The sequence below is a fragment of the Dromiciops gliroides genome, chromosome 1, assembly GCF_019393635.1.
Source record: "Dromiciops gliroides isolate mDroGli1 chromosome 1, mDroGli1.pri, whole genome shotgun sequence".
Classification (NCBI taxonomy): Eukaryota; Metazoa; Chordata; class Mammalia; order Microbiotheria; family Microbiotheriidae; genus Dromiciops; species Dromiciops gliroides.
Window position 1 is genome coordinate 51,480,215 of NC_057861.1, and position 19,449 is coordinate 51,499,663.

At 49.9% G+C, this 19,449-nt stretch overlaps 1 protein-coding gene across 1 annotated transcript in view; it reads left to right on the forward strand.

Moving 5' to 3' along the window:
* Positions 1-19,449, forward strand: part of CRTC1 (CREB regulated transcription coactivator 1) — a 141,905-nt gene that overhangs the window by 93,678 nt on the left and 28,778 nt on the right. Inside the window, 4 exon segments of the mRNA XM_043977013.1 lie at positions 1,238-1,332; positions 7,229-7,314; positions 14,390-14,430; positions 15,410-15,630. Of these exon segments, the coding sequence (XP_043832948.1) occupies positions 1,238-1,332; positions 7,229-7,314; positions 14,390-14,430; positions 15,410-15,630 (443 nt within the window).

Here is a 19,449-nt window from a genome sequence, read left to right on the forward strand (position 1 = left end):
GAAGGAAGGCGAGAGGTACAGACATATCTGTAATATTGTTTGCAGAAAATGACAGCCTTGTGGTGGTTTGGGAGAGAATCTCATTAGGGCCCCAGACATTGATTCAAGCAGCTTATTTTACAGATGAAGAACCTAGGCACAGTCAAGACACCTAATTTCCTCGCCATGTGACCCTGGCCTGGGCAAATCACTTAACCCTGTCATGGGACCATGGAGAGTCAGATAGACTGAAACAATGGAACCAGAATAACAGTCAGACCTGTGCTTTAGGAAGAATAATGTGACAGCCAAGGGGAAGATGGATTGCAGAGGGGAGACACTTGTGGTAGACACACCAAATGGCAGCTGTTGTAATAGTCTGAGTGGGAAGTACCTGCTTCAGGTTGGTGGCAGTGGCAGAGGACAGGCGGGGCCCTAGGCCAGAGGTGGTGTGAAGGGGAGAATGGCAGCACCCAATCACTGATTGAACATAGGGAGAGAGTGTGAGGAGCCTGAGGGACTGGCAGGACGGCAGTGAGGAAGCCCCAGAGGGGAAGGGGTTGGGGGGAGAGATAATGGGGCCTGTATAGAAGACAGTTGGTGATGTGAGACTGGACCTCAGAGGAGAGGTTAGGGCTAGATATGTAATCAGAGGACCATCAACACAGAGATGAATTCTGGGGGAGCTGCTGGGATCACATGGGAAAGTAGTGCAGAGGCAGGAAAGCAGAGGGTCCAGCACAGAGCCCCTTTTAGTGGGGGATGTCCCATTATTCCCCTTTGCAGCCAGACTTGCCTATCCTCCCTGTGCCTTTGCACAGGCAGTGGGACATGCTTTTCTTCCTCATCTCTGCTTCTTGGCATTTCCGGCTTCCTTCAAGGCTTCAATGCAGTGCCACCCTCCAACACAGGCTTTTCCAGATTCTCCCACGTGTCAGTGCCCTCCCCTCCAAGAATTTTCCTCTGTATTTGCATTTACTTATGTGTGAATGTGTTTTTTCTCCATTCTATCATGAATGTGAGTTTTTGGAGGATGGGGACTGTGGTGTGCCCAGTTCAGGGCTGGGCACGTTGTAAGAAATGTCTGCTGAATGGAGTTGAGGTCTGGCCCTGGTATCTGTACTTGGGTTCAGTAGGGTGATCCATGGGGTCGGGCTTGGCAGAGCAGGGAAGGGAGAGGGCCAATAGAACAAGAGCGCTGGTAGTCCCACTTCCTTTGAAGCTGGAGAAGCTAACAGTCTGTCTCACCTTCTGCCAGGACCAATTCTGACTCCGCCCTGCACCAGAGCACCATGACACCTGCTCAACAAGACTCCTTTGCAGGAGGCTCCCAAGACATCCAGCAGAAAAGAGGTAAATGTGCATCCCCAGAGGGCCCTTTGCCAGTCCCTAGAGGGCCCACCTGCTCAGTCAGTTCCGACACCCGAGGCACTTACACTCAGTGACTTGCCAGGCAGACAGTTGTGCTGTTAAGGAAGAAACATTTGCCTTTCTTTGCTATCAGTCACAATATATGTGTAAATATGCAGGTTGGTTTTGGCAGATCATAGCATGAGCAAGAACCTCATCCTGGTGGGAAAAAGTTTATGTTTTTATGAAGTTTTGCTCCTGTGTCTCAGAAAAGGGAGAGAATTTTAACAAGAGAAGCTTTCATTGTAGAAACAAGATATTACCAGATATTGTGCAGTGATGAAGACAAATGAGTACCCTGGAGAGACAGCAAGGTGTAATGGAAAGAGTATCAGGTAGGCTTGAGGTCAGAGGACCTAGGCTTCCACAGTTGTTAGATGTGTGACCTTAAGAAAGTCCCATTGCCCCCTCTGATCAGTTTCCTTGTCTGTAAAATGGGAGTATGATACTACTTGTCTTCTTTACTTCAGGGGGCTTTTGTCACCAGAGTACTTCACGCACTGTAGAGCACTAGAAATGGGAACTTTGTTATTGCTCTCTTCAACAGTTTAGGGATCCATCACTTGTCTTTGGGAGTGTTTCCCATCCCAGCACAGATTGTAACTCCTCTCTCTTGGCAGATGGAATTTGTTTGGTATAATCCTCTTTGAAATGACCTGTGGTGATCCTTAGAGAATACACTGCCTGTTTCTGGGCTGACACTCAGTGCCTTTCCTACTCAATGGGACCTGTTAGAGTTTGGCCCTCAGTGGTGTAGTCCAGTCAGTTCCACACCACAATGAGATATCAAAGGAGGACAATTTTTTTTTTTTGTGCAAATGAAAGCCATTAATTATTTTTACTATGTGAGGTTATTTGGGGGGGGCAATTGGGGTTAAGTGACTTGCCCAGGGTCACATAGCTAGGAAGTATCAAGTGTCTGAGGCTAGATTTGAACTCAGGTCCTCCATGACTCCAGGGCTGGTGCTCTGTCCACTGCACCACTTAGCTGCCCCACTATGTGCAGTTATTAAATGTTTATTACATTTATTTCTTAATCTTAATTTTATTTTTTTCAATTGCATATAAACAAAATTTTCACATTCTTTTTTTTAAAATTCTGAATTCCAAATTCTCTTCATTCCTCCCTCCCCTCCCTGCTCCTTGAGAAGGCAAGCAATTTGATACATATTATGTATGAGCAGTGGTGCAAAACATCCCCATGTTAGCCATGTCGCAAAAGAAAACGCAAACCAAAAAACCCAAGAATAATAAAGAAAGTATGTTTCAGTCTGCATTCAGACAAAGGCAGACTTTTATGAAAGTGCTCATTATTGTTATTGTTCTTACTAGTATCATTAATATAATAATATTATTTCATTCACATATGAGGTTCAAATAGAAACTGTCCAGGGATAAATTGCTATGTTGCTATTTTTCCTTTATATTCAGTATTTTACAGACTTCTGAATAGGCGGCTAAAATACCTGCTTTTTGTAGCTGAATAAAAGCATTAGGCTATGAGCTGATTCTCCATAGGTTCACAGAAAGGACTTTGGGAGTTACAGCACCTCACCCCTTCACCACAGCATTGTGTCTGCTCCATCAGTCTCTCGACTTTGAAAGCTTTTTGTTCCATGTAAGCCGAGGAATGAGTGTTGGGGATGGTGAGACCACAGCTTAGTCTGAGACCATGGTCTGGGTCTTTCAGAAGTTGTTGGTCAAAATCTTCAGGAGGGGGGCAGCTAGGTGGCGCAGTGGATAAAGCACTGGCCCTGGAGTCAGGAGGACCTGAGTTCAAATCCGGCCTCAGACACTTGACAATCACTAGCTGTGTGACCCTGGGCAAGTCACTTAACCCTCATTGCCCCATAAAAAAAAAATTATTTTAAATCTTTAGGAGTTTTGGAGGTCTCTGCTTGTAGTTGTCCATCAGACTATGAAGGGGAGTGAGTTTCTGTTGTATAATTCTAGCCATCAGGCCATGCCTTGTTAGGTCTTTGGCAGGTGCTAAATTTTTATGGCATTATTGTTATCGTTATTGTATTACCTTTTTATGTTATTACTTTTTTTGTTGGCAGCTGCTCTTAACCAGTCGTTTTCTTTGACTTGCTTCCACAGAACAAGATAGACTATTATAAACTATCATATAATATATATGTTATACATTGTAAAGATTCCAACCCCACACCTTTCTAAAGTTTTATTGACACTTTTCCCTACCACGCCCATTTCTGGATTTGCCAGTTTTCCTTCTGTCTTCACTCTGAGCCCTCTGATTAGTAAGAAAGAGAAACAAAGTTTTTCCAGAAGTTAAGCAGAATCATCTAATACAGTGAGTAAATCTGAAGTGTGCTGTGGTGCACATCCATAGTCTCCCACGTCCCCAGAAAGGAGAGAGGCATAGTTCATCGCCCATTCTCTGGGACCAAGATTACTCATTGTATTTATTCAGGATTCACTTTCATTTTAGTTTTTTAAAAATTATTTTTAAAAGCACATTATTGTCTCAATCTATCCACAAACATCTATTGACTTAGAGACAGCTAGGTGGTGCAGTGGCTAGAGCTGTGGGCCTGGAGTCAGGAAGACCGAGTTCAAATTTGACCTCACTAACTGTATGACCCTGGGCAGATTGCTTAACCTTTGTTTGCCTCAGTTAAATGGAGATAATAATAACAGCACCTACCTCCTGGGACTATATGGGGGATAAAATGAGATTGTATTTGTAAAGTGCTTGGCACGTAGGAGGTGCTGTCGAAATGCTTATTCCCTTCCTCCCCTTTAAGTGCCTATTGTGTGTGTCAGTTGGCACACATTCATTAAGTGCCTACTGTGTGCTAGGCACTGTGCTGAGCTCTGGGAATACAAAGAAAGGTAAAAGGGCATACCTTCTCTAAAGGAGCGCTCAGTCCAAGGGAGGAGATGACATGCAAACAACTGCGTACAGACAAGATACAGGACAGGGTCAATTTGAGATGTTGAACAGAGAGAAGGCACTGGCATTCTGGGGGATTGGGAGTAGAAGGCGGGATTTCAGCTGGGATTTGAATACTGTGCCACATGTAGGGACAGCCCCTGCTCTCCAGAAGCCTGTGTTCTGTGGGAGAAAACAGCCTGTGTGACGTACATGCAGACAAGCTTGTGCTGTAGTACTAGGTAACTCCAAGGGGGAGCAGCAGCAGGATTGGGGGAGGCTGAGCCTGGAAGGAATGGAGGCAGAGGTGAGGGAGGACAAGTTGGCCTGTGCAAAGACACAAAGACAGCAGGTGATCAGCACAAAGGCCCATGTGGCTGCACTGTGGGGTGTGAGAAGGGAAGTTGGAGCCAGCTCGGGGAGGGACGTGGTCAGAGCTGTGATTTAGGAAGTCCCTTTGACAGCTGTTGGGAGAGCAGTTTGGAGCGGGAGAGACTGGAGGCGGGCAGCCCTACCAGCAGGCTAGGGCAGTAGTGAAAGTGAGATGTGAGAAGGACCTGGTCAGAGTGGCCACAGGATGAGTAGAGGGGGAGGTGATAAGCTCTAGTTACTGACTGGATAGACAAGGTGAAGGGGAGTGAGGACTCAAGGTCACTCCGGGCGTGCCTGCTTCAGCGACCTGGAGAGTAGTGGTACCCTCAGTAGAAAGAAGTTGGAAGGAGGGGAGAAATAAGAGGCGATCTTGGACACACTGAGTTTGAGATAGCTAATGTATATGGAGTTTGAAATGTTCAGTAGGCATTTGGTGACGTGGCCTTGGAGCTCAGGAGTGAGGAGAGAGCTGGCAGTCATCTGCATAGAGACAGCAGTTGGCCCTGTTTGATCTGATGAGGAGAGAGAGAGAGAGACAGAGACAGAGAGACACAGAGAGACAGAGACAGAGAGAGAAGAAAGAAGAGGGCCTAGGATAGAACCTTGGGGCACCCCTACAGTAAGAGGCTAGGATGATGACCAGGAAGAATTAGTTAGAGAGGTAGGAAGAAAACCTAGAGAAGGGAATTGACAGTGGCACAGACTGAAGAAAGGCCGACCAGGAGGAAGGTTGGGAAGAGGCCACTGGAGCTGGCCATTAGGACCGTTGGTAACTTTGGAGAAAGCAACATAATAGATGTTTGGGGCTTTTTATACAATCTTCCTATTCTGTGTCATACAGAGAAATGCTAGTTTTATTTGGTGTCTATTAAGTTCAGAATAGAGAAAAATGAAACCATTTCTGACACTTTGGAAAGAGCGGTTTCAGTTGATGGATGAGGTTGGAAGTCAGACGGCAAAGGGGAGAAAGCAGAGGCAGAGTGGAGACAGCTTTTTCTGTGGGTTTGGCTGTGATGCCAGGGAGATCATAGGAGGGACAGGGGGATGTTAGCTCAAGGGGATGGTGGGCCTTTGTGAAGGCTTCTTTAGGAGAATGGAGACTTGGGCACGTTTGTAGGCAGCAGAGGAGCCAGTGGAGAGGGAAAGATTGTGTGGTCTACACAAGCCTTCCCACAGTTTCTAAATCACTTCCCTCCATCATTTATTACAGCACCATCATGTCCCGTTGCATTTATGTATCACAATTGGTGTAGCCATTCCCCAAATCAGTGGCCCCCATTTGGTTTCCTGTTTTAGGAAGGAAGGAAGGAAACACGAATTTATTAAACACCTACTATGTATTGGGTATTGTGCTAAGTGCTTTACAGATAATCATCTCATTTGATCCTCACAACAGCCCTGGGAGGTAGGTGCTATTGTGACCCACATTTTACATTTGAGGAAAGGGAGGCTGACAGAAGTAAAGTGACTTGCCCAGGGTCACACAGCTAGTAAGTAGTACCTGAGGCTGCATTTGAACTCGGCCTGACTCCAGGCCCAGTGCTTTACTGCTGTGTACACCTAGCTGCCCCAACTACAAAAAGTGCTACTATGAATATTTTTGTACATGTGGGGGTGGGGGTATTGTTTGTCTTTGATTTCTTTGAGGCACTGTTAGGTCCAAGTAGTAAAGTTTGATGACTTTCCTCACATAGTTCCACACGGCCGTCTAGACATCAACAGTGAATCAGTGCACGGGACTCCTTCCAGCACTCCATGGTTGACTAGTTCTGTTTTGTCTCCTCTTTTCCAGTTTGATCCAGACCTTTCATTTCATAAATGAGGAAACTGAGGATCACATAGGGTTAGGGGACTGGTCTACGGTCACATAGCTGGGAATGGGCTGAAGCTGGCTCTGTCCAGTCCCTTTGCTGCTATAGCACCCTGCTTCTGAGATACCCTGATCTGAGAAGTATTTGTCCCATTCCTCGGCAGCCATTTCTAGGCTCCTCTCCTTCTGTTGTTTATGCACAGAATCAGTCTGCCAGGAGTAGGAGGTTCTCAGCAGGAGGGGGCTAGAAGTGGGGGTCTCCCCCCATTTATTAAAGGAAACAGCTAGTATTGTAGCAAACATCCTATTTCAGGAGGTGGGAATTTTCCTTTTACCATCACCCCTCTTCTTGGCACACTTGCCTGGCGTCAGGGTCAGTTCCACAGGTTCTAAAGGTAAATAGCACATCTGGCCTACCAGATGTTCAGCCTCCTTCTCGGGTTAGACTGGGTTAAACAGAGACTGAAACATACACAGATCTTGCAGACTCAAGGACTTAAAACATTTTCCATCTCTTTTGATGCACATCAGTGTCTGTGGTTTTTTGTACCAAATCCTTTTATAGAATTTTTTTTCTTGCCCAAAGGAGTTATTGTTGTTCCAGTAATTACAGTATATCCATAATCTGAATAAGAACAGTATCTGCTGCTGTAGGGAAAAGTCTTCAGTGATACCCCCTCCCCCGCCCTGGCAGTTTATTAACAGGTTTTGTCTTGTGTTCCTTCTTTTTCCTCCCCTCCCCCCAACTCCCCCAACCTCAGTCTTGTTATTGACAGTCCCAGGAATGGAGGAAACCTCCTCTGAGACAGACAAAAATCTCTCCAAACAAGTGTGGGACTCTAAAAAGGTAAGAAGGGTTGAGATCTGGAGATTTGGGAAGCCTGTGGCCCATGAGGGGATCCATGAACCCAAATTGGGGTTGGTGGGGGGCTGCCATCTTTATTTCAGTAAGTATTGTTTCCTTTTGTTACCTTCTGGATTTTATCTCCTGCATTTAAAACCATTCTCTGAGCAAGGCTCCATAGATTTCACCAGACCGACTGCCCAAGGGGTCCAGGGCACATGAAAGGTTATGAGCCTCAGCACTAGAGCAACGTCTGAAGGGCTCAGAAGCAGGAAGAGCTGATCATCAGAGCAGTCTAGCAGGGGAAAGGGCTGCCTGGCGAAGTGATGAGTTCCCTGTCTTTGCAGGTATTCACACCGAGGCTAGGTGCCGTCGAGTCCAAGATGTGGTAGAGAGGGTCACTGTATAAAGTAGGAGTGGGGCAGCTAGGTGGCACAGTGGATAGAGCACTGGCCCTAGAGTTAGGAGGACCTGAATTCAAATCTGGCCTCAGACACTTGACACTTACTAGCTGTGTGACCTTGGGGGAGTCACAACCCCAATTGCCTTACCAAAATAAAAATAAAATGGAGTGAGGAGAGAGCTGGCAGTCATCTGCATAGAGACAGCAGTTGGCCCTGTTTGATCTGATGAGGAGAGAGAGACAGAGACAGAGACAGAGTGATTTTACATGCTGGGTGATACTGTTGGAGGGGAGAGCCTCCCCCTGCTACCCTGGCTCAAATGTAGGGAGAGAAGGAAAGACAAGGGCGGTGACTGGAGTTGTTGAGAACTGCCTCCTGAAGAAAGGGAGGCCTTGAAGGATGGGCAGAATGTAGATCAGAAGAAAAGAAGAAGGCCTTATGGGAAATTGTCGGCAGCTTGTTGTTATGCTGCTGGGCTGGGCTTTTCAGTCCAGAGCCCAGGCCAGGGCTGGGTGCCCAGGGATTGTTTCAGGGAGGGGGTGGGACTAACTGGCCTCACTGAATGAAGCCCATCCTTCCCAAGGGTCTAGGGAAAGAAAGGGGCCATAGCCGCTTCTGAGGGGCTGGGGCTGGGGGCGGTGGTAAACTCCTTAGAAGATTCTGAATGGCCGCATAAGGCCTGTGCCACTGGTGAGGGCTGCTTGCCACCAGTGTCAGTGTGAACAGACTTGGAGAGAAGGTCACTAGGAAAACAAATGTCCCTTGGCCCGGGGTGAGCCAAGTAGGACAAACAAACCTGCCTCGGGGAAAACGAGTTTAGCCACTTTTCAGGAGCGGAGTTTGTCAGATTTGCTGGTCTCCAATGGGCTCATTGTTTTGTCCATTCTCTCTTCAGATCATTGCTCAATCATTCAAGCAAGCACTTACTGAGGGAGAGCCTCCCATGGGCCAGGCTCCCTCTTGGGTGCTGGGGAGACAGAAACAGAAGGGACCAGCCCCTGGCCTGTAGAGGGAGAGAGCATAGACACCCACAAGCAGCTACAAAATCAATAAATAAATACAAAGCAAGGAAGACAGCCAGAGGTCAAGGGAGGCCTCGTGGAAGAGGCGTCTTTAGGCTCCACTTTGAAGGGAAGGACAGGTGAGGTGAGGAGGGAGAGAGAGTCTTCCCGCCTGGGGGGATGGGCAAAGCTGGAGAGGTGGGGGATAGAAGGCCCTGGGTAAGAAGCTGAAAGGAGGCCAGTGTGGCCGGGCTGCAGCACATGGGAGAGGGACTCACATGGCATAAGGCTGGGAAGATTGCAGAGGCCTTTTGATGGCAAACAGAAGCATTTGTTTAGTGAGCAGGGGAAGGCCATGGCTCCTGATGCTTAGAGCACCACTTTGGCAGGTGTGTGGAGGAGAGAGAGGCTTGAGGCAGGAAGACCATGGGGAGGCTCTTCTCATGGTCCAGTGGTGAGCTGATGAGGGCTTGAATTAGTGTCTGGGTCACCTGAGAAGAGAGAAGTGGCTAATGCGAGAGCTTCTCTGAGGTAGAGGCAGTAGGACCTGGCAGCTGGCTGGGCATGTGGGACAAAGGTGAGCCTCAGGTTGCCAGCAAAGGTAACCAGAAGCACAATGGTAGCCTCAGCAGAAGAAGAAGGTTTGGAGGACAAGTTATGGCTTTGGGGGGCTGGGCAGAGGAAGACCTTCATCTTGGACATGTTGAATTGACAGTGCCAACAGGGCAACCAGTTTTAAATACCTACAAGTAGCTGATGATGGGGCCTGAAGCTCAGGAGAGAGACTAGGGCTGGATAGATCGATCTGGGAGTCATATGCTGAGAGATGAAAGCTGATGAGGTCCCTGAAGGAGTGCACAGATTGTGAAGAGGAGGACCTATGACAGAGGGGGAGGACGGAGATGACCATCAGCAAAGGAGAAGGAGGAGGAGTTGGCCAGGGGCGAAAGGAACCCTGAAAGATCCAGAGAAGAGAGAACCCAAGAGGAAAGGCTGGTCAGCAGGCACAGAGGTCAAGAAGAATGGAGAGTTCAAATCCGGCCTCAGACACTTGACACTTACTAGCTGTGTGACCCTGGGAAAGTCACTTAACCCTCATTGCCCCACAAAACAAAAACAAAAGAAAACAGAAAAGAAGAATGGGGAGTGAGGAATCAGAACAGGCCATTGACTCTGGTGATTAGGAGATTATTGGGCACTTTGGAGAGAGCAACTTCCCAAGCCAGACCACAGAGTGCGGAAGAGAGTGAGAGGAGGGGACGTTGGAGACACGAAACGTTGACAGCATTTTCTAGGATAGAGGGATAGAGGAGGTGGTATGGCCTTGAGGAGTTCTCAGCATGGGGGAGACATGTTCCTAGGCAGAAGAGAGCAAACTTACAGCTAGGGAAAGATTAAAGATGAGAGAGAATGAAAAGAGATGATTGTGGGCCATCCCGACAAGGCGTGTCACTTGATACTTGCATTCCCATGAGCCTTCTCTTGAAAACTGCTGAACTCGCTCTACACCTAACAGTGTAGGCACTTCCTAAGTGCTTGTTGATGGGCTGGTGTCTCCCCCCCCACCCCCAGTGGAAGAAGGGACCGTGACTTACTTACTCTGTCCCCCTTAGCACAAAGCCTCCGTGCAGGAGGCACCCAGGAATGGTAGTGAACATGGAATTCTCTTGTGAGCCATCCCTTGAGGGAAACATCAGCCCCAAAGAGCACTCAAGGTCAATGGAGAAATGAGGGAGCAGAGCAGTTCCCAGCCACGGCCATTGAACCACTGTGGGGTTTCTGTTGACCTTGCTTCAAATCAGTAATGTAGGTGCTGCTGACTTCTGGCCCTGAGAGCCATTCATCACGTCCCCCTTCCTCAGCACTGTTAGACCAGAGAGGAGCCGTAGTGGATGCATCCTCTTCTTGGGAGGCCATCTCATATTTAGTGTACAAGGCTGCTGGAAAAACTTCTGTTATCAGCAAACAGCTGATGAACCTCCTGGGTTGGGCAGGCGGTGTCCTTAGGCTCAGCCCTGGGGAGAAGAGAAAGGACTGGACTGCTTACTACTCAGTAGCATGGTACCTGCTGGAAAGTCAGAGTTTGTAAATGTAGCTCAAAGTGCTGGGAGCTCATACCCCACAAGGCCTTGGGGAGGGACAGCTGGGCTGTGGGGGTGGAGTGGGGGTGGAGGCTGAGGAAGGGCCCATCGGGGAGCTGCTCCAATGTTCAAAACAGCCTCCGGTTCTTGCTTTGCCATGGGAATCAATTCAAACAATCTATCGTTGATTTCTGGTTTGGATGTTTTGTTTTTTAAAGCTTGAGGCATTTGAGTGGTATTGAAAATACCAACTATTATTAACCCGGCTCTGGCTCACGAGAATATCTCCCCAGCATTGGGGGAGGAGGCTGGTTTCTCAGTTGAACTGTTCACAATTGGAACAGGATTTCTAGTCACTTGGAGAGTTAGGACTGTCCCCAAAGGTGCCTGTCACTGTTCAGCAGCGCTTGGCACCAGCAGCCCCACAGCCACCCCCGGCATCGTCAGTGGAGAGAACAGCTGAGCTTTCTTCTGAGGCTCTTCCTGCAGGGCCCCAGCTTCCTCCCTCGACTCCAGGCCATTTCTGCTTCCTCAGGAGGGATCCCTGCCCAGTGGGACAGGCTCGTTGTCGAGATCCAAGCCATCGGCAGCCAGCATTGAGAGGAAGCCTGGTATGGGGAGAAAGATGTGCCCCCTCAGGATCCTCATTGCTGTTATCTCCCAGCCCCCCAGTCATCCTTTCTTTCTAAAGGAGGTCAGCAGCCGGCCCACAGCCTTCCTCTCCACCCCAACCCTTATGCTTGGGGGCATCAGTATACGTGTTGCTGCTCCAAACACCCTGGCCTCTGAGCTCATGGGCCTTCTCGGCTTCCATGGCCTTCACCCTCACTCTGCCTGGACACGCACAGATAGTCACACCCTCGATTTCATGACACCCCTTATAACTGTTCATACTCTCACACTCTGACGTGCTTTTCTTGATCCTAAGTGCTGAGCCTCCCATCTCATCTGCCCATCGGCCTCACTCCTCCTAATCTCTTCTTCATGCTCAGGGTGACCTTCAGTCATTCTCTCCCTACCTCCCTTCCCGGTCCATCAGCCCTGCTGTAGCCTCCCTTTCTAGTATCAGCCCATTCAGTTTGGGGCTGTCCTCTACCCGCTTCAAGCTCTGACCCCCTTATCCTTGGAGCAGTCAGGCCTTTCCTGTCTACTCCTGGGCTGCAGAACCAAAGTCACAAGCCCCTGTGTGGCGCCCACTTGGCCCACTATAGATAGTGCTTCTGTGCCGCCTGAGCCCCGTGTGCTCTCGGCCCAGCTCTGCCGCCTGTCAGCTGGGGACTGCTCTGCCTAAGGCCATGGTCTGTGAGAAGGAAGCTTGCTATTGTAGGATGATCCTTTTACTCTTCCTCCATCCCCGTCAGCTCCAGCACCCTCCCCACAGCATCTGTTCTAAACCCTCTTTTCTTTCCTCAGGCCCCTCACGCCACCCCCTCATTCTCAGCAGAGGACCTGGCTTCATACTTGATCGAGAAAATAGAAGCCGTCTGTTCTGAGCTCCCTTCTTTCCCCTGTCCTGCATCTCAGGCCTTCCCCACCTCCTCCCTCTTCTGCTCCCCACTAGGGCCAGCCCCTTCCTCAGGCCCTTGGTTTCATCCGCTCCCTCCGGTCCTTCCATCATCCCCCATCCCTTTCTAACTTGGGTCTCCCTTATCTACTGAATCCTTCCAGGCCCAGATCTGCCCCAGCCCTAAAATAACCTCCCGTTGTCCCCACCGTCCCCTCAAATGTTGTCCTGTATCTGTACTCTCCTTCGTGGCCATGCCTAAAAAAGCTACCTACACTTGTGAATCCCTCACCTCCTTCTCCTCACTGCTCAGCCCCTAGAAATCCGGCTTCTCCCTGGCAGGGTCGCCAGCCCTGCCCCTCCCTCGATGCAGGAGCTGTCCTGAATGCCTGGGACATGGCTCAAAGGGAGCCGCCCTCTTCCTGACTCGCTCATTTCTGTGGAGGACACCGCCATTCCTTCCTGGGATCTCGTCCTCGAAGTCGTCTTTGGCCATTTGCTCTTCCAGTCGGTTGCCAGGCTTCGTTACCTCTGCTTTCATAGCCTCTCATCTGGTCACCACCCTGGCTCGAGTCTTCATCAAGGCTCCCCAATGTCCAGCCTCTCCCTTCCGCAGTCCATTTTCCGTACAACTGCCAAACTGTTATCCCTAGAGCACAGATCTAACCATGTCACCTCTCTTCTCCAGAAGCTGCAGTGGCTCCCCATGGCTTCTAGGAGAAAGGAAACACTCCTCTGTGGGGCAATGAAGGCCCTTCACGGTCTATCTCCAGCCTGATTCCACATTGCTCCCCCTTGCCTCCTTCCCATTCCATCCACACTGGCCCATTTGATGTCTCCTGGGCATGACATTCCATCTCTGCCCCCAAGCCTGCCCCTCTTCCTCTGTCCCTCTTGGAATTTCTGCCACCTGTCAGTCCTCTGCTCACATGCCCCTTGCAGATGAGGCCTTTTCTCCCTCCCTCTTATCTCCATCCCCCCACCAACTTGGTTGCACTTTGTATATATCGTGTATGGAATCTTAAGTGTACGTGTTGGTTCATGCAGTAGAGTGTGGGCTCCTTGAGGGCAAGCAGAGGGCCGCTTTTGCCTCTTTGTGCCCAGCCACCAGCACAGGGGCTGCTGCAGAGCAGACACAATAAACGTTCCATTGAATCATGTGGTCTTTCTTTAACTGGCTCCTGTGAGAGTGAAGCAAGAGTGGTGCTTCTGAAGAGAGCACAGCTGCTCTCTGCAGCCTCGGTCACCTTTAGCCCAAACCTCTGGATCCATGTTCTAGGCCCACTGTACCCGCTGCCTCTTCCTTCTTCTCACCCTGGGCACACTCGGAGAACAGTTCGGTTGGGCAGTCCTTGCTGAGTGGTCACAAAGGCCCCCTTGGAATTTTAACTTGGGAGCTCCTGCCCTTACCCAAACTGGCCTCCCTGAACCTTCCCAGGAGCACACTTTCTCTCCTGGTGATGTGCCCCCTTCCTTCAGGGGCTGTAGCCTGAGGTAGGGTTTTCCTAGCTGTTGTTTTCCCCGCCCCGTGATTGGGCAAGGGACAAGTGCCAGCTCCCTGCTTTCTGACCATCTGCTTTCTCCCGGGCATTTTAGTGGGGAGAGCTTAGAGACAGTACATTGACATTTCTGGAAGCCCCTGACACTGGGTCTTTAAGGAACCAAACAACTTCTTTATGGTGCCCCCCTGGGGGGAGAAGCCAGAGTTGGGGGCCAAGGATGTCATATGCTGCCATATGTTCCCAGACAGTGCCACACATCCAGGGTTCCTTGAGGAGTGTGAAGAGGCGGGCTTTCTTTGGGTACAAGATAGATCATCTTAACCTGATCTGGCTTTGAGGCCTATTCTCTCACACTCGTGAGCACTGTGACCTTGGGCAAGTTACTCCTCTCTGGTCTGCAGTTCTCTCCTCGGTAAATGGTCGGGTGTGCTTGCTTTCTGAGGTGCCGTCCTTAGTTCTGTTCACTCAGGCATGGCGACCCTGTGTCACAGAAGACCCAGGACACTGGATTTGTGGCACTGAGTGTTGAGAAATGCATGCAGCCTCCTCGATCGGGCTCTCATTGTGGTCTTGTGTTTTATTTCAGACAGGCTCAAGACCGAAGTCCTGTGAAGTCCCAGGAATCAAGTAAGTCTTGGGCGTGTCTCACTTTATGTCCACAGCCCCTGCCTGTGTGCACACACATACACACACAGCCCCCATACACCCCAGAGATCCATGGCTGTTAGGTAGCGGGGCAGCAGCACAGCACCTTTGAGTCTCCATGAAGGGCAGACTTTGTCCAATGCCAGGGTTTGTTCTTCACTTAAAACAACATCTGCTTAGAGGCCAGAACCTTGGCAGGGAATGCGAGTCTGCATGGAGTGGAGCAAGATGACCCACTCCCGAGGGCATGACTGTGTGGGTGGAAGCAGTGCCTGCAGCCCTGGGCAGCTAGAGTGGCAGCAGCTGCCACCCCCTGCTGCCCTCAGCTCTGCCTCTGACCGCACAGAGGACTGGGGAAAAGAGGGTGCCCCCCTGTGCCTAGATACGGCTTCAGGAAAGCCTGTGTTTTCTGGGAAACTGCCGAAATGGTGGATTTTTAAAAAATAGAAGCTGTACTGCTGAAAGGAAAAATCTTTGAATAAAATAAGTTATCTAGGTGACCACTAGCAACTACAGGTCTTACTGGGGAAAAAAGTACAGCTTGACTTTGACCTGCCATGATAAATATGCTCAAAGTGATGTCACATCTCATAATGCTGCTATCATTTCTCATTGTCGATTATTTTGGGAACCAGGCCTTATTTTGGTATTGAGAAAGGGCTACCCTGAGAGTTAGTGGGGAGGCTGGCTCTGCTGCCAACGGGCTTTATGACCTTAGGCAAGCTGCTTGAGTTCTCCGGGCCTGGTTTCCTCACCTGTGAGTAAAGGAGTTGGAGGAGATGATCTCTCAGATGATCTTCTCCTCCCTCTGACATTCTGAGTTCCAAAGGCCCTTCCAGAGCTAACTGCTTGAGTTCTAAGTCCTCTTTTGTACTAGGTCCTGGAAGAAGAAAACCACTTCAGGCGCCCCTCTCCAAGCTCACTGTTGCTGTTCTCTGTGTGGTCTCTCCCTCTCATTTAGCATCTTCCCGTCTGCTGACCAGGAAAACACTACAACCCTAATTCCTGCTACCCATAACACAGGGGGCTCCCTCCCTGACCTGACGAATATCCATTTCCCTTCTCCTCTCCCAACCCCTCTGGATCCGGAGGAGTCCACATTTCCGGCCCTGAGCAGCTCCAACAGCACTGGAAACCTGGCAGCCAACCTGACCCACCTGGGCATCGGCACTGCCAGTCAGGGTAAGGCCTAGACCCGAGGGACTCCTGATGAAGGGATGGGGTTCCTGAACCAGGTGGATAACATAGCTCGTGTGGACACTCCCTAGCTTAGGGCAGCAGCACGGTGATGGGGGATGGGCTTCCACTGGGTGTGCATGTGTAGATGCAGTTCAACCATTTTCGGGTTGAAGGGTGTTCTACAGATGTGGGCGTTTTGATGTACTGTGCATCTGGATATAGTCGTTTAGATGTTCTTCGTTTACTTGGAGCAATGACAGACTGTTAGGCAGGTGAATATATCATCCCAGAAGCCTGTTGAAAGAGAGCTCTGGCCCTGAATTTTCATGGAACTTTCAAAGAAATCTCCAAGTCTGGAATTGCTCTGTTGCTTTCTTGGAGAACAAGAAAGGTGACAGTCCTCTGCTTTGGTCAGCTCACATCTGGAGAATTGGGTTCAGGGCTGGGTACCACATTGTAAGAGGGGCGTTGGCAAGCTGACACTGGCCCAGAGGAAGGGTATCAGAATGCAGAAGCAGCTCAGAATCATCCCCTAGGAAGGTCGGCTGGAAGAACCAGGGATATCACACCTGGAAAGGGACATTCGGTTGTCTTCATGTATTTGACGGACTTCTGAATGAAAGAAGGAGCAGACTTGTTCTGTTTAACCCTAGAAAGGAGACCCGGGATCCATGGGGTGGGGGATAGGGAAGCTGATTTGAAAACTATCGTAAAGGAAATTCCTGCTTCAGCGAGGGATTGGATTAGCTGACCTGTGGGGGCTTTTCCCACTTAAGATTGTGTGACTCAGTGGAGAGATGGAACCAGCTTAAGCTGTGAGTGCACATTTTGAGCTCAGGTGGGGTCTGTGTAGAATGGCCAAAGCTGGGCCTGTCACAGCATACTTGGACGCCCAGCCGGGCCATCCGATTCTGTCCTGGGCTTTAGGTTGTACACACTGGAGCCTCAATGTCTAGAACTTTCTTCTGTTCCTGAAGACAAAGCCTCCAAAGGACTGGTGGTTCCCACCTCCTCACTTTGCCTGCTTGCAGCTTATCAGTGTGATGAGGACTTGGAAATTCCCCTTGGGACCCGGATGCTTTGTCTGGGCTCATGAGAAGTGACTGAATATGGAGTCAGATTCTGGATTCCAATCCCTGCCCTACTTCTTCACTCTCTTTCTGACCTTGGACCAATGGCCTCCCTTCTCTAAGCCTCTGTTTCTGTATGCATTATGATCTCTAGGGTTCCAGATCTCTACTCCTGTGACAAGGGACCTTTTCCCTTCTGCTGGCTGCCACGCAGGCCTGGAGGACGTGGAGACGGCTCGAGGAGAGCTTTTCTAATTAGACAAACACATTGCCCCGAGAGACAGGGCACCAGCCTGTGAACATTCCCATGTAGGTCTGCTAGCTCCCAGTCGAGGTGCTGTGCGTGAGGTCTGCAAGTCAGATGGGGCTTCAAGGAATCTCTTGATCTCCTTCTCCAGGCACCTTCTATTTTCTGGTCCTCATTTTATCAGCTCGAATCTGCAGCCGCCTCCAGCAGTGCTCATTCAGGGCCTTTGCCAGAGTGCCCTTGGCAATCCTTTCAAAGCACTCCCAAGGATAATGTACCTCAAAACTGTACTGAGTCTAAACAAATGGAGTGGAATATACACATATGAAAATAATAGACTGGAGAATGTTGCATTGTACCTAGCGGGAGGACTCACACACTGAAGGGCGGCCTGCTTGTTAGCGTAAGAAGAGTAGAATCTCATAATGTTTGACATATGTTTGATTGTTTGTGCATTTGCCAGGGAGAACAGGTCACTTGGCAAGGTTTTTTGCATTTTAAATCAAGCGAGAGCTGCTGGCCTCTGGCACATACTGTACTTACCGCCCAGACCAGCCACTCAGGCCCTCGGACAACAAAGAAGAAAGAGGTCTGTGTCTCCTGGATGACGACGCAACTCCTCTCTGGTTTCTGTCCACATTTGTTGCAGTCCTGCCCCCGCCTCCTCAGAAATGGAAAGCCTATGACATCTGCAGGTTGGGAGTGGGTGGGCAGGGGGATTTTCTGGGTGGCCCCTTGAGCAATGTTCTGTGCAGTCAAGCTTGTTAGGTGTGGAGGGGGAAGAGGACTTCCAGTCAGAAGACCTGCCTTTCATTGTCTGTTAGGACCCTCGGGCAAGTCCCTTAGCCTCTGTGGGCCTCAGTTTCCCTGTCTGTAAAGTGATCAAGTTGGCTTGATCTCTAAGCTCCCTTCTTACTCCAGATCCTAGGACCCTTCTGTCATCACTAGGGCTCCTCTTGGAGTTCACTTTCTTCATCTTGCAGAGAGAACGTGAGTTATTAGTCAATTCCAAGTTGCTAAGTCTATCCCTTATGGCTAAGTTATATTTCAGTTTGTTTCTGGAAGCCTGTGAAGAAGCTACATCAGCTTGGTTTGCAGCCCTGAATTTGGGCCCTGTCATCTCAGAAACCTGCTGGCTTCAGTGACCAAGTCTTCCCTCCAACCCCCCCCCCCCATTAAAGATAGCACGGTACAATGGGAGGTACCCTAGCCTGGGAATAAGGAAACCCGGCTGGCTCCAGGTCCCAGCTCTTCTTCCATGCTATGTAGCCCTCCCTAAGGCAAAACACACCTCTTGTCCCATCCTCAGTTTATAGTGTGTAAAATGAGAGAGTTGGACTTTCATCTAAATCAGGGTTTCTTACTGTGGGCTCCCTGAACGTGTTTTTAAAAATGTTTTGATGTCTATATTCCAAGAGAATTGATTTCCTTTGCAATCCTCTGCATTTTGTTTTTGGCTTTTAAAAGCTTTATTTGGAGCAGGGCCCTTCTCCAGGCATCCCCTGGTGACCATTGCCTCAGGGGTCAAGGACCAACAAGATGAAGAAGCCCTGCTCTAGATTCAGCCCTAAGGGCCTCTTTCAGCTGTGAAAACTGTGTGCTTCTCAGAAGAGCTGGGAACACCGGGAAAGTGGCAGTACTTGGGACAGGAAGTGGTCTTTGGTAGGCTCATCTTGGGGCAGGCATAGACAAGGTGTCAGATGGTCACTGCTGACCTCCCGATTGACCCAGGGCCATCTGATCCCTTTCTCTAGAGCTCTGGAAAACAAGAGGGCCAGCTAAAAGGAGCCCTCAAGTCCCTTCCTGTCTGGATTCTCTCAGCCTCCCAGCAGGGTGCAGTGTCTGGCCCAACATAGCCATGTGCCCAAAGGTGCTGGCGTCATTGTGGTAAAGCAGGGGGCTGTGGCCCCAGGGATGTGATGGAGCAGGAGGAGCGTAGGCTCTCAGATGATCTGTGTCCCGGCCCATGTGAGAAACCTTTCCAGCTTGAGAGAGCTGCCTCCCAGAGCTTCTGTTCTTCTGCCATCACCTTTGGGCAGCCAGCATCCCTTCCGTGTTGCCTCACTAAAGGAGACAGCCTTGACAGACCAACATGTAGGGAAGCACCGTGCATTGAAGCCAGTGTGCTTAAAGCACACGGCCCAACTGAGCCCTCCTGCTTCATACTAGAGCCCCAGATTCCCACAGGCTTGAGGTCATTGAGGTGGGTCCTCTTTCTGCCATATCACAGCCCCATCCTGCTCTAGTAGATTGCCTTCATCAAATGCCATGGCCAAGACAGACTTGCTCCCAGGCAGCCAACCCCAGCCGACAAGCCTCTCCTTATTCCACTAGACTGGTCCTCCCCTGGCTGGTGAGAGGACCCGCCAGGCTTTGTGCTCGGCTGGCAGAGCTCCTGAGAGCCCAGGGCCATCCCGGCCCCACAGAGAAGTGCCAGAACCAGGGGTCAAGAACAAAACAGTAAACAGTGAGGGGGATAAAAAGAGATGATGACAAGACCAGGAT